Source organism: Mixophyes fleayi, chromosome 4 (assembly GCF_038048845.1).
Source record: "Mixophyes fleayi isolate aMixFle1 chromosome 4, aMixFle1.hap1, whole genome shotgun sequence".
Classification (NCBI taxonomy): Eukaryota; Metazoa; Chordata; class Amphibia; order Anura; family Limnodynastidae; genus Mixophyes; species Mixophyes fleayi.
This window is the reverse complement of record NC_134405.1, coordinates 275837707-275853497: the sequence shown is the minus strand read 5'-3', so window position 1 is coordinate 275853497 and position 15791 is coordinate 275837707. Positions and strand designations below refer to the sequence as shown.

At 38.9% G+C, this 15791-nt stretch overlaps 1 protein-coding gene across 4 annotated transcripts in view; it reads right to left on the bottom strand.

The window, feature by feature from the left end:
• LOC142152769 (rap guanine nucleotide exchange factor 6-like) overlaps positions 1–15791 on the bottom strand; it is a 536756-nt gene that overhangs the window by 446994 nt on the left and 73971 nt on the right. For all 4 annotated transcript variants that reach the window (XM_075209755.1, XM_075209754.1, XM_075209756.1 and 1 more), the window contains exons 3-4: positions 3286–3463; positions 2362–2498 (exon numbers count right to left, since the gene is read on the bottom strand). In XM_075209755.1, coding sequence (XP_075065856.1) covers positions 2362–2498; positions 3286–3463 — 315 coding nt within the window. The remainder of the gene's footprint in view (positions 1–2361; positions 2499–3285; positions 3464–15791) is intronic.

Genomic DNA, 15791 nt, shown 5'->3' with positions numbered 1-15791 from the left:
GTATCATAGGATCATCACAGACTAATTATATAATTAAAGATAATTTGGACACCTATGTTTGTGCTATAAAACTATGATGGTCAGTTCCTAGTTAAACATTTTCTCCAGAACATAAAGAATCTGGCACATTAGTCCTATATTTTAACTCATTCTCTTTATTTAGGCGATATATGTTTTTCCTATCAGATCACTGTTCCTACATATATGTAATGATCTTACTAATTTTCATTGTCAGAATTATCATAATAAAAACATGACCAAAGCTTTTTTTTTTTAGTTGACCTGCAATTTTAATTCACTTTGTATGTTTTGTTTTAATGTCGCTACCTTTTTTGTTATTAGGATGATACATCAACTTTTAATAAACTTAATAATAAACTTAATAAAATAGATATTTTTTAAAATCAGAAATATTCTTACCCATCTATATATCCTTGAGTGGCCCTTCTAGACACCTTTCTTTTCCTCCCTGTTTTGACTATATTCTAGGTGTAAGGGTGCACCACTCAGTGATTCCTCTATATTTATGTACCATGGGAAATGAGCTATATATTTACAAACTCATTTTAGGATTTATGGTTTCTGGTTTACCTAGTGCGGATATGTTTTCTTTCTCTTTGACAAGGTGGTCTCAGCCCAATGTTTGTGCAATCTATGGTCTCCAAAACAGGTAATCCTGAGAGCCTATAGTAAGATAATTTCTACTCATGCCTTTCAGCATCCTGGCAGTGGAAGCAGATTGATGTATGCAACAGTTTGGTACAAGCACTTAACACAACACATAAGTGCCTGGAGGAGATTGGAAGGAGCCTATGGGAAAAAATGTAGAGCACACTTTAATTTTTGCATCCCAGTTAACATATTGGATTGAGATGTTAATGGCTTTAAATAATCTTTCATCTGCTCATACAGGTTTGCTCTGTTAAGCCTAAAAATTTGAACAACCTCCTGCTATGAGAGGAAGTCCAGGGTCAAGCATGCTCAATCTGAGCAGGCCCTGGGGCTGATATTGTTGATGTTCCGCTCTCTTTTTCCTCTGTTCAATATAAAACATTTAATTTTCAACCAACAAAATCTCAAAGAAATTCCCTTTTAACTCCATTTTCATTCACCCCCAGCATAATAAAGTTTTGTGGCCTTTTTATATACACCATAAGTCTGCACAGACCAATGGCAGATGTTTTTGCTAACCTTGCCTTTCTAAAGCAGCATTTTTATCTGGCATTTTTCGCAGCAAAATAGTGGGAATTTTCAAAGTCAGAGTTTCCTACATATGACACCTTGTATTAGAATGGGAAAATCTCAGAATGGCGATTTGAATTTGCTAATTTTGGTAACATCGGTTTACTGTCGATTTTCTATCAGATTGCACTTTCATACAGCTGCAATTGGCAATTCGTTAAATGACTGGGATTTTGTTAAATTGCAGCTTGATACATTTTGGCCTAGATGTTGTCAAACAAATTTCCCATGTGATTTAAATTCTGGACACTTCCTTATGAATAGAGATGTCCATTGGGGATGTTTCCCTCTACCAGCTTGGTAAGGAATTGAAACCCATTCAACCTACTCCTGTAGGCACACAAAGATACTAGAATCATGAGTTTCTCCCAATAGAGAGATCATCACAGGATCGAAGGTTTATGCAAAATATAATTAAGGTATTCCTCACAATCCTTACAACAGAGATGGTAGAAGCTGAAACTCCTTCACCAATCTCCAGCATAGAACAACTGAGGCAGATCTGATTCCTTATTGCAAAGAGACCTAAATTCCCACAATATTGGAATACAGGTATCTGGGTAGGTATCAGATGTCTTGAAGCTCCTGGATTGGGCACAAGTCACCAAGGGGCTAACTGGGGTTTCTCTCTTCATTACCTACAAATTCTTCTACACTCTGCTGGGCAGGCACATGGATGTATGCTGGGATAGCTTACAGAACAATAGGCACGTCATCATGGTACAAGGCTGGTCAAACACAAGTAGAGTATGTTAGCCAATCTATTTTTCGGTGTAGCTATTACAACAATGCACAGTGTTTCCCTCTCCTACATCCCCATTCTAAACTATTAAAATTTGAACCTGGTTCAATCAAATTGGAGTATTAAAAACAGAAAATGTGGCCAGCTGATGACCTCATCAACATGTTAAAAGTAACCATTAGACATTGATGGCAGGTGCCTCTGTTACATTGCTATCCAACTGTATGAACAATCACACATCTCCAATATGGTTCTCCATGTACTAATTGGCAATGTGGAGTAACAACTATATTGTACGGTATATGGTAATAATAACTATACTGTTAATTTAATACAGCTTTACCCATACCTTAGTTGACTAATATCTAATTACTTACGTCTTGACCATCATAAAAAATAATAGCTCCAGTCTGTTCTACCATTTCAAATATCATCACCGAGCAAAGATTTCTTCTCACAGACATAGTCATGTTGGTAAAGGCAGGAAGTTGATGCATTATTTCCAATAATTGCTCTGTAAGGCAGAAAATCTCACATCAATGCAGCAAAATTCAAATAATTTATTGAATATGTCAGAGTTGTTAATAGGACTAACAATAGGTAAAATAGAATAAACATTACTTACAGCTATACATATATCTAAATATATAAAAAGTCTTATATATTTAAATATGTCATATTTAACATTTCTGTACAATAATGAGTTATATGCGCACTGACACAAAATGTAGAGAGGGCACAATATCAGCAGCAGAACACAATGGTTATACTGTAAAGATAATGCACCTGTCAGGAACTGGAGCCTCTCTCACACACTGATTATACCATTTAGGTTCCTATAGTAAACTTTAAATAGCTGCCAGAGAGAGGGACTAATTTCCTGCAGCCATGAATATTTCAGCAGAAGTGGGATGATTTGCATGTTAACTACAGACCTCCAAGAAGAGGTCTATTTTCCATATAAGCCACAAAGGGGCCTAATTGTAAAGAATCTACCAGAAATGTATCTGTGTTATACAGTGGCAGTCAGGTATTTAACCAGTAAGTTGTCTTTCCTGTTTACCAGAATGAGAACGGAATCTCTTTGTAGAAGTCTACAGAATATACAGCACAACAGATTATTTTTTAATATATTAAGATATATTCGTCAACTGTCATATTACCCACTATAAATGGGCCCTTGAGAAAGTTCTATTTGTCATACTACTACCAGAAGAGAATTACCATCTCCTATTAAATAGGCGCTTTGTGCTATATGCAATTTTCAACTATGTGAAGTCCTGCTCTAAAATATACAGTACCAATGTCATCATCAGTTCGGTCTGCAGGATCCTTCTCAAGGCATTCTCGCACAATATCTCGGCCCAACAATGTGTCTGAAGCTCTGTCCATATCTGCATCTTCATCCTCATCTTCAGAGTCCACAGGGGCTTCTGGTAATCCTGTTAAATCCACGTCTCCCATTTCACTTTCAGTTGCCTATAATTAATGCATTTTTAAATAAACAATGTATGTTTAATCTACTGGCACAATGTTCATTTTTATTTATGTATATTTGTTCTTTCAGGCTCTCTATTATAGTGATTAATTTCTTTGAAAGCATTTCTAACATTCCTGTCTTGGCTCCCTTCCTGCTAGCAGACTCATAAGCAGACGCCTCTCTGTTTCCGTTATTATCAATTCCATATGTCTTTGTGTTACATTTTTCTGTCTATCCACTTTCTAGCACTGCAGATATGGACAATGGGGTAGAAGACAAGAAGACACCTTGGAGAACCCTGTTCATAAGAGTTTAAATTCTAATGGGGAGTGGAGAGCCTACAATAAAAGGGGGTGAAATGGAGCGAGAGAGTGGGTATGGCGAGGTTAGGTCAGTGTGGCTTGAGTTAGGAGGAAGACTGGTAGGTTTTGATGAACAGATGTGCTTTTAAGGAGCATTTAAAGCATTGAAGGCTGGTGGAGAGTCTGATTGGACAATGGAGTGTGTTTCATAGATGTGGAGCAGCACATTAGAATTCTTGGAGTCGGGAGTCTTGATGTTGTCAGCAAAGCAGAGAGGGTGGGAGGTAGTGTGGAGTGAAATGAGGTCAGAGATTTGAGGGGTGAGACTGAGACCTTTACAGATGAGAATGAGGAGTTTGAATTGGATTACATAGATAAAAAATGGCCAGCATATGGATTGGCAGAGCTGGGAGGCAGAAGAAAAGTGTTGAGAGAGGAAAATCAGTCTTGCCTCTGATTTGAGGAAGGAATGAAAGTCAGAGGTGGCCAGATAGGAGGAGGTTGCAGTAGTCAAGGTAAAATATAATAAAGGAGTTGATAAGAGGTTTGGTAGCATCATGAGTGAGGAAAGGTCTAAATATGTAGATGTTTCAAATGTGGAAGTGACAGGCATGATAGAGGGACTAGATGTGGGGAGAGAAGTAGAGAGTAAAGTTTAGGATGACACCCAAGCTGCGCATATCAGGAACAGAGGGGAGGATAGTGTTGTACACAGAGAGATAGATGAGGAGGTTTAGAGAATCTAGGGGGTAAATATATCAAATAGCAAAATAAAAAAGCAATGATCCCGGTGAAGGTAAACATATGCAATATGTGTCAAACAGTAAGTAAAAATCTTGATTAGGCACAGTCTTTAGGGGACCAGGATCATTGCTTTTTTTTTTACCTTGCAAAAACCGGTACTTACCACATTTTTTACATTTGCATCTTCTATCTGTTCATTGTTGTACAAACAATAATCCCTATGCAGATTACTGTGTTCTGGCCAGGAAATTAATTGTACCCTTTTTACATACATGTTGATGCTGGATTTATTAAATTGTTGTTACATTTATTCTGTATTGTTATTAAGGTGATATTCACATCAGTTACCTAATTACCTACCAGTATCCCCTTTAACAGCTCCAAGGAGACACCACCCCAATTTTATGAGTTGGTTATTGGCAAGCCACTCAAGTAACGTGAAGGCAAACAGGAGGAGAGAAATTGTGCAGTAGTTAAAGGAAGAGTAAGGATAGAGAAAAGTTTTTTTTTTTTGAGGATTATTAGACAAGAGCATGTTTAAGGTATGAGGTGAAAATGCCAATGAAGTTGGCAGTGAGGAAGCAGAGGTGGATGGGGATGAGATCAAAGCACCAGCCAGAGCATGATCTCTACCCCAGAAATGTGGTGGAAATAACACATGGTGAGTTGGCTAGAGGGGGAGGGTAGAGAGCCTGACAGGAGGAGATTTATTGATGGACTATGTCAATTTTGGTGATGAAATGGGTGGCATATTCTTAGGCTCTAAGGGAGGAGGGGAGAGGAGGAGAAGGTTGGGCAGAGGAGGGAATTGATTGTGGCAAAGGGTTGATAGAGGTTGAAAGAATGGGTAGAAAAAAAGACACTTATAAAGGGTTTCTGTAGCGAGAGAGGGTAGAACTGTAAGATAAAAGAATTAATATGCAGTGAAAGAAATTAACATTAGATTTCCTCCAATGGTAATCAGTGGTGATGGAGTACTTTTGCTAGTAACAGGTCTGCTTGTAGTGTCACTGTTGGGGTTTATATTGGCAGAGATTATGAGTCAAAGACATAGATGAGAGTGCAGTTATAGAGGAAAACAGCAGATTGGGACATGCTAGAGCAGTTATTGGTTCAAATGAGGAAGAAAAGACAGCAGGGTTGAAGGATTCAAGATGACTTTACGTGGTAGGAGGTGTGCAAGTGTCGGGAAGAAACTAAAGGAAATGAGTTTGCATTTTGATAATAGGAAGGGATAGTTAGAACATCAGCAGGGTTTCAGAGGTGAGAGAAGGCGAGGACAAGGTTGTGACCATTCAATTAGGTGGGAGAGGCCAATGGAAGAGGAGAGTGGGATAAGTTTGTCGGCAGCAGAATTTGTGGAATTATCAATAGAATGATGAGATCATCCAGAATAAGGGAGATAAGATCCGAGGATAAAAAGTGGGAGAGACAGACACCAAAGTTCCAGAAATTGGGAGAATGGACCAACATGGATAAAAGGAGGAAAAGGAAAGAAAGGACTCAGGGTTAATGAACTATAAGGTGCAGTGTGAAAAGAGTAGGAGAGCCATGCTTACAGGTCTGGGGAGAACCCTGTAGGAGAGTGCTGAAGGAGACATGGGGCCTGATTAATTAGGGCACATATCTACTGATTTTGAGTGCATCGTACTCAAAATCACTCTGCGCATGCTCAGAACTGGCAGATACGGCCGGCAAAATAGCCTTTTTCCATGCTCTAATGCACGGAAAGGGCACTTAATACAGGCTATGATAAAGGGGATTAATCGGGGTGGGGAAGGGGCAGTGTGGGTGTGCCAAACTCAAGTGCACGCAGCCACGGCCATAGCAAGCTCTATGGCCATGAAAGTAACCCTGTCTTTCTGTCGTATCTCTTGCTCCAGCTCTGGGTCTAGTCTAGGTTAGCCTGCAGGTTGCCTGGCATTACAGATGGGCGACCAGTCGGCTCTATAAAGTGTTAAAAAACAGATTTAAAATAAAGTGTGGGGTCCCCCCTCCTAATGCTATTAACCCTAGTGCTGCCAGGTCCCCCCGGTTTAACCAAAACTAGCACTAGGCCAACCAGTCGAGGTTGTTGGCACTATAGCAGGGGGACATGCGGCAGGGGGTCCCCCTGTTATAATGACAAACGAACCCCAGGCAGTTCAGCACGGGGCTGAATTCCCTAGCGATTTGGGTCCGCAAAAAAATCCTCCTACACCCCTGGGGTGGTGGGTGTAGGGTAATAAAGTGAGGGTAAAAAGAGAGAGAGAAAACACTATTTTACTTTATGAAACTACAAGTCCCAGGCTGTCATTAATAGTCTGGATTGGCCTTACAGATGAAGACAATAGATGGTAAGTATATGGGGTTATATTGTAATAATATATGTGGTTTAAACGAATCAGGCCCATAGTTGTTGAAGTCAGATAATTGGATATAGTCATTTCAATTAATATCTAACAACTTGATTGTCTTTGTCCGAAATTATGTGTATAGCACGCTACGGCGTGGAGGAGGGCATTCAGCTGCAACACGTGGCAAACACTTATCACACACATTCACATGCATTTACACGAACATAAACATTTGTAATTAGCTCACATTAATTGTAGTTGCAACACATAGTTATTAATACTGAAATGTAGCAGAGTGTATGTTCAAATATTATAATGTTATATACATGTTAGTGAGATCTATGGTTCAGGTTACAGGAAAACATATCACGTTTGACATCACTCTAATCCCCTATTTATCCGCAGTTGTCCGGGTTCATTCGCCGAAGGGATCGCACTTAGCGTAGTTATCGATGATAGGGAATAAGTGATTAGAATGATATTGTCTGTGTAAATGCATGTAAATAGACTAGTTTAAACTGGATTCTTGGTGGGAAAATCGTAATGCATCTCCAGGAGAGCTGACTCCCACCCTTGGATATTTTCGTTTGAACTGGCCAATGACCTGCATTACACTGGACCCTCCTGAAGCCTGGACCTATAGAAGCAAGCCACATAATCTGTATTGTTTTACTGTATTCACTGACTGTATATAAGCAGGAGCCCTGGACCACAGCCTTGACCACAGCCTTCAGACCTGAATGACTGTACATTCGATAAGTAAAGGCTGTACTTATTTTATTCTGATTGTTATTCTGCTACTTTTGGCTATTAAATCACATTGTGCTTTGGAACCACATTACGGCAATCGACAATTGTTATTGGATAGCAAGTAGACATGCATAACATGGTGTTGGCAGAGGAGAGCCTAGTTTTAGTGATGGCAAAGAGGTTAAGGGAGCTGGGGACAAAAAGATTGTGAATGGAGGCTAGTTTATTGCAGACAGGTCTGGCATTCCAGATCTTAAGAAAGTAATTTGTGTAAATTGAAGGAAATTATAAATCCACCAGAGGACTAATGACTATATGTTAGCAATTATAGACAAATGGTCCATTTCATTTAGTTAGAGGGTGCTTCCCAGAATAAATATTGCATACTTAACAGAGAAAAAGAAAAGAAAGTAATCCATATGTGTGCAATATTGAGTCACAAGTATATCTATTATAAGAAGTTGAATTGTATTAATTCTATAAAAAAAGTCTATAATATTTTTCTATCTAATAGTGAAGAGATATGAGAAGTGCTTTAAAAGGAAAAAATATGGTATGTTCTGTTTATTTTAAGGGTAAGGTTCAACAAAAACAATGTTCCCAAGCTGGGGAATAGCAAGAAATTTAGGTTGGGAGAGCCTGTGGGACACCTGCAAGTAAAAGTTGCAATGTGTAGTTCCGTTCTGAGGGGTGTTGGGTAATAGGGCCTCACCCTGTTAGAAAGAGTTGTATTAATGTTTACTCACAGTCAGACAGGCATTCGTTTTTTTTGGTAATGTTATTACTGTACCATTGCAACATGCAAATAAATCTAGAAATGGATAAATGTTCAAGTTGTAATAGTATTTGCACCCATAGTAATAAATAGAATTCCTGAAATATTGATAGAAAACTGGTCCTCTCTCCAATAAGACAGACCAGGTCCCCACCAAAATAGTGGTGAATAAAACAATCTCAAACACTAATGACCAAAAACAAATACCTATAGTGCAAATATATATAATCCAAATCTGTAAAAAATCAGACTGAAATAAAATACTTATAGTTTGTGGTGAAGATCTGTCCTCTTCTTTTATGTTGTGATTAATTCAAAATTATTTTTTCATAGTGATAAACATGCGTAAAAACCCCATAAACATAGAGTGATACTGTATATAAACACAAACTGTTCCACTCCAAATAGTGTAATTATTGTAGTGAAAATATTCCAAATGCTCCTTTGATTTCTTCCCCCTATAGGGAGTGCACTTACAAAAACAATATATTTCGGTGCCTATTACACACCTCCTTTTTCCAATGAATTGTCATTTTCACCTTCAAATTCAGACTCCCATTGTGTGTAAACTTACAGACAGTAGAATTATTGAAAGCGTTGTATCTAAAATTATTCAGCAATCAGCTTCTAGTTGTTAGAAGGTAAACATCTCATCAATAAGTGATCAGGCATAAAAAAAAGAGAAAAATATATATCTAGTGTAGTGTATTGTAAAACTTCAGCTTTAATATACACAATAAAAATATAAAGCATAAAAATTGATATGGTCCCTAGGGCAAGTCAGAATATAGATGTGTTCCTACCAGATGGAGATGAATTTGCACATGGTATAAAACATTGGGATTTCCGGGATAATCGCAATGTTAAAACCTCCAGATGGCAAAATCCTGGTAGTAGTTTTCATATATATCTCTAGGGAAAAAAACCTTCACATCCAAAGTGTTTCAACCTCCACATGAGGTCCTTCTCAAGGATGAGGTTCACATGCTAATTCCCTTCCTTATATACTGACAGAGTCAATGTTCTTAATTATGGGGTCAAAGTTCATATACTGTTGTAAATAATTTTGCTAAACAAATTCCCATATATCACATTATACCAACATAAAATATATATACACATTTAACAATAAAAATGAGTGTGTTTTATTTACATACATTGGTATGAGGGTACTGATGTCCGCCCATTGATATTCAAATCCCATTGGTATACTGTTCCTATGTATATTTAAGTGTATCCAACAAAAAAATGAGATGCCTAAACTTTCAAAATATGACAATCGTATTATATAATAAACCTATAAAGGCGGGTTTTGCGTTCCACTGCCGTTAACTCCACTTCCGGTTTGCGTTACATAATCTGTAAAATCAAAAGTAGTTTTCTTTAAACCGGAAGTTGATGTCGGAAACCTTGTTGAGATGTATCTGTTGAGGTGTATGCAAATTATAGGAACGGCGATGGGCACCAGGCTTGCCCCAAGTTATGCCAACTTGTTCATGGCATATTGGGAACAAGGGTATTTGGGTTCTTACCACCCACTTGGGGCAAGTCTGGTATCATGGCAACACTATATAGATGATGATATTTTCATTTGGAATGGGGATATGAATTTTTTAGAAACATTTTACATTTATCTTAACTCAAATACAGAAAATGTCAAATTTACATTTGCCAGTTCCAAAACTGTTATTTTTTTCAATATGGATATATACTTAAATCAAAGTCAAATACACACCAAAAGTTTCAAAAAACCCACAGGTGTCAATTCATATCTCATGACAAATAGTGAACATCATGAAAACTGGCTCAAAGGTATACCTTATGGGCAATTTCTAAGAGTTAAAATAAACTGCACTGAAGAGCCTGTTATGTTGAATCAAGTAGATGATATGAAAGCAGATGTTCTTCATAAAGGTTATACTGAGAATTATAATATGCAAAGGAAACAATATTTAAAATTAAAAGATCACATTTATTGGTCCCTAAAAAAGATGTACCAAAAATATTGAACAATGAGCGATACAAGTTTGAATATGCATTTATCACTCAATACAGCCATCATCATAAAAAAAATAGAAAATATTTTGAAAAAACATTGGGGGATTTCACATAAAGATCCAATTCTACAACAAATATTACCTCATAAATCCCAGTTTATATATAGAAGGGCTCCAACGATGAAAGAAAAAATTGTAAAAGGACCACTCAAAATATATAATGAAAATAAGTATAGTAAAACACATGGTTTCTTCCGTTGTGGGGATTTTTTTAGTATGTAAAACCATAAAATCAGATTGCACCAAATTGCTTCAATTTGCACATAACGGTATTGTATACAAGGTCCAACAATTTATAACTTGCATTACAAAAAATGTTATATACATCTTACAATGTAATTGTGGCCTAATATATGTAGGGAAAACATAAAGACCTCTTAAAAAAATAATTTCTAAACATTTATACAACATCAGCAAAGGCAAAGACACTTATTCTGTGTCATCTCACTGTTAACAAGTGCATAACTGTTCTATTAATAGCCTCATTATTTTTTGGGGCATCCAGTCCATTGGTCCCAATTGGAAGTATAGAGATACAACCCGTATGTTAGTTACTGCAGAAATTAAATTGATTTACAAACTTAACACCATGGTCCTATGCGGTCTAACAAAGACTTTAAATTAAAGTGTTTTTTAAATTAATTGATCATCTGTATAATAATTTATTTTTTGTTTCTTTTTATGCTTTCGTATTATGTTTTTAATATATTTTTTAATCATTTTTTTTATTCTTCTTTGTTTCTTTTTCTCCCTCTTCTCTTACAAATTATCCCCTTTATCTCTCTAAGGATATTCTCATTAGATTTCAAACAACACTACGGAAGAACAACATTTTTACAATATCATACCATTGGATATGTTTATTGTTGTTAATAGAACATTCAGGTTCAGAAGTATTTCCATGAGTTTTTAAAAAAAATTGATTTACAATGTTATGAATACTAGAGATAACCCCACCCTTTCATGCACCTCATATAGCCTATAAATTGATTTGAGCAACTTCTATTTTCTTTATTTGTCTGAAAGGCATGTTGGTTTCAGTGGCTGAGGGGGAGTGCTGACATTGGATTGCTGTTTGGAGGCTTCTGGGGTACCTCTTTGGTAAGTTAGCTGTCACTCACCGGACTGTGAGTGCCATTTCTCCTGTGTTCAGGAACCGTGGCCGTCCGCCATCCTGAGGGTCTGCGCATGTGCAGCCCTTATGAAACCTTCAGTACCTGTTGCTTTTAATTAATTGGATGATCAGGCAACCCTCCCTATTTAAACCACCTGTGATCATTACCTAGATGCCTGATCTTGGAGTCTCAGTCCCCATGAGCCTCTGAAGGTGTTCCTGTGTTTCCTCGTGTATTCAGCTCCAGCTGATTCCTGTCTACTACGATTGTGGTTTCCAGACCACTTCAACTCTCCTGTGTTCATCGTGTCTGCACTCAGCTGATTCCTATCTGCTACTGCTGCCGGATTCCAGACCACCTCAACTCTCCTGTGTTCAGCATGTCTGCTCTCCGCTGCCTCCGTTACTACTGCCGGGTTCCAGACCGTCTCAACTCTCCTGTGTTCATCGTGTCAGCTCCCCACTGATTCCTATCTGCTACTGCTGCCGGATTCCAGACCGTCTCTACTCTCCTGTGTTCAGCGTGTCTCCCCTCCGCTGCCTCCGCTACTAATGCCGGATACCAGACAGCCTCAACTCTCCCGTGTTCATCATGTTTCCAGTTTTACTTACTACTGCTTCCTGAGTATTGCTCCTTTGATTACCGGTTACCTTTCGTGCGCTGCACCAACCTGATCACCGCTTCCATCCTCCAGTGGTCTCTCCTCCTACCAGCACTTCTCCTTGACAGCCTGCTCTCCTGAACCGCGGTATGCATACTTTCCATTGATTTTGCTATTGTATTCATATCCGTCTGGACTGTGTTGTGTTCATCTCCGGAGTCTTCCATCTACTGAAGCTATTGTTACTATTGACTTTGTTTTCTATTACCTGGATCTCTATAGTGACTTTGTATACCTCAAGCAGCGCTTGTCAGTTATTATTGTATTGTGGTTATCATCGTGGGATCAAGTTCCGTGTGCCCCCCGTGTATCCTCTGTATTCCATTCATCTCCTCGGGCCCCTCCTCACATATATATAACAGTGGTACAACTTTCTGAACGCAGACCACTGACTCCTGTTTCCCATTGGCACCAGTTTCAAGTATCCTCTCACATAAGCAGTGGTACAACTTGCTGTACGCAGACCACTGACTTCTCCGTTACCTGCTTGCACCTGGAACCCATTCCTTCACTATAGACAGTGGTACAACTTGCTATACGCAGACCACTGACTTTCACTACCTCCTCTCTACTCCTGGACATTCCTCCTCACTATAGCAGTGGTACAACTTGCTGTACGCAGACCACTGACTCTCCTCACGTTTACTTGTCCATCTGGTTCCTCGTGTTCATACATCTAAGTCATTACCAGTTGCTGCTAGTCATAGACTTTCCTTGAGCATTCTCTCACCATCTGCTGATTCTCCTGTTCCATTGTCACCCTGCTACCAGAGGACCATAGTACCAGCTATATTACTCTGGTAAGAACATCATCTGGTGATATCCTGGGCAAAGACTCCTAGTGCCCGTGACATTAGCTCTCAATTTAAAAACACATATGTATGGCCCAAATATATTGGACTCTTATTGTTTAGAGTAGCACCACCCTATTAGCAAAAGCACCATGGAGTGGTGGGTGGCTTCAACATACATTTGCAAATGTGTGCAACTAAGACTTTTGCATTTTTATCTACAGTAGAAATAGCAGATCTGCTGCTGGCTATAGCAGTGTGCTGGGGGTATTTGTCTGTGTTTGTTCCTTTTAGGATAACCCCACCCTTTCATGCACCTGATATAGCCTATAAATTGATTTGAGCAACTTCCATTTTCTTTATTTGTCTGTGAGGCATGTTGGTGTCAATGGCTGAGGGGGAGTGCTGACATTGGTTTGCTGTTTGGAGGCTTCTGGGGTACCTCTTTGGTAAGTTAGCTCTCAATTTAAAAACACATTTGTATGGCCCAAATATATGGGACTCTCATTGTTTAGAGTAGGACCACCCTATTAGCAAAAGCACCGTGGAGTGGTGGGTGGCTTCAACATACATTTGCAAATGTGTGCAAGTAAGACTTTTGCATTTTTATCTACAGTAGAAATAGCAGATCTGTTGCTGGCTATAGCAGTGTGCTGGGGGTATTTGTCTGTGTTTGTTCCTTTTAGGATAACCCCACCCTTTCATGCACCTGATATAGCCTATAAATTGATTTGAGCAACTTCCATTTTCTTTATCAATACTAGAGATGCTCACTGACCCCCATGTTTTGGATATGGTTTTGGTTTTGGATCTGGATTAACTTAGTGTTTTGGTTTTGACAAAACTGCCCTTGTGTGTTTTGGTTTTGGATCTGTATTTTTTTTAGCAAAAATAGCAAAAATATGCTAAAGTCACATAATTTTGCTCTTCTTTTTGTTCCTACATTATTATTAACCTCAATAGCAATAATTTTGACAACCTCACAGATCACAATATTATTTTCATCCACTCTCAGACAAAGACTGCAGCGAGCTGCATGGAGGCAAAGCAAAAGAGCAATGACACAAACACACGGCAGTCCATAGCAAATCTAGAAAACATTGACACACAGCAGTGGCAGAAAAGAAAAGTGGTGGAAGTTGGAATCCTCATTGGGCCCTCGCACCCACCCTTGTGTAAGATATTGAAAAGGACATGTACAGTTTAACAAACCAAGCACTCCAGCAACAAGCAGTGCAACTTTTGTGGCTGAAGTGCTTGGTTTATTTGGGCCTGCACAAAACAAGCTACCAATAGCTTAGCTGCCTTAAGCCTAACAATGCTGCCAATAAACTCTACATTATTAAACCATGTCTGCTTGTGCTGAATCTTTAATCTCCTTCTCCTCTGTGGATATCTCCCTCTCATCCCTGAAGAACTGCTAAACTTATGTAGACACAGGAATGGATATTACAACTGGAGTGGCATTGAATCTGCTTCAGACAGACTGTGACACCGAACATGTGGGTAGCATGGAATCTGTCATGTTGGAATACGGAGCATTGAGCAGAGATTTAAAAAAATATATTGACGCAGTTGAGGAGACCCTACTGAAGTTAAAATGTGACCCACCGGATGAGATCCCGGATTTAAGAGAGCTTGTACACAAGAGATACACTGCGCTTCAGAAGAATAATACAGAGGAGGCCATGAGGCAGGATGATAAATATGTCCATTTTAAAGAACAGCTAAGAGACCTCAGAAAACAAATGGGTGTGTCACCGGCCCCTACAATCTAAGCTTTGGAAGATGAAGACGAGGAGATCGCCATCACGCTGAACACACGGCCGGTAAAGTGAATCCGATAATAGCTCATGAAATCAGTTATGGTTCATTTGATCGCTCCACCCGTTCCTTGGATAACTGTGGTAATTCTACAGCTAATATATGGCAATGAGTGCTGACCCCTCCCAGGATGCGTGCATTTATCAGACCAAGATCAATCCAGGGTGCCCCTGTGGGTTGGAGATGGTGAACCCAGTGAAAAGCAAAGTATGTGGTCACATGTACGAGAGAGAAGCAATTGAAAGGTTGATTGAAAACAAACTTCAGAAGGGTAAAACCGCCAGGTGTTCAAAAATTGGATGTGATCACTCTGACATGAGTATATCGGCTCTTGTTTCAGACAATGCACTAAAAAGAGTCATTGAAATTCACAGCAAAAAGCAAGGTCATCACTGAGCTGCGAATCAGCCTCAATTCCCCAAAAATTATAATATAATATAATATAGTTACGTACCTTTGATGTAAAGTGCAGATTACAAACACTTTGTGCAATACTGATGAAACTGGTTGAGAAAGTCTGTAGAAGCAGACGAAACGCGTTGCAGAAACTTCTTTGTTGCCAAGTTCTCGTTTCCCCTTGTCATACTGATCGTGAAGACGGTTACAGTGTCTATATACAGAGACACTATTTAAGCTCTGCTTCTAAGAGGAACCAATTTCACCATACCTGTTTTTCAGACCGGATGGATTAGCTGGTGTGCACCACACAAGGACTCTGCCTATATTCAAGAGCCGCTGATGCGGTAAGGAGGCGAGTGGTATATTCTCTTTCCCTGAGGCGGGTAAGCGTTGTATGCATACAATACATTGTCGGCTATTTAGTTCCAAGAACCGCTGTTGAGGACTTAAGGCAAGTGCTATTCCTTACATTCTACACACAGAGGAATGATGTTTGAATAAATTGACTCATACTGCCGGTCACGGATATATTTAAGCCTGTGGAGTTATTTAGAGTTATATCCTCTATTTTAA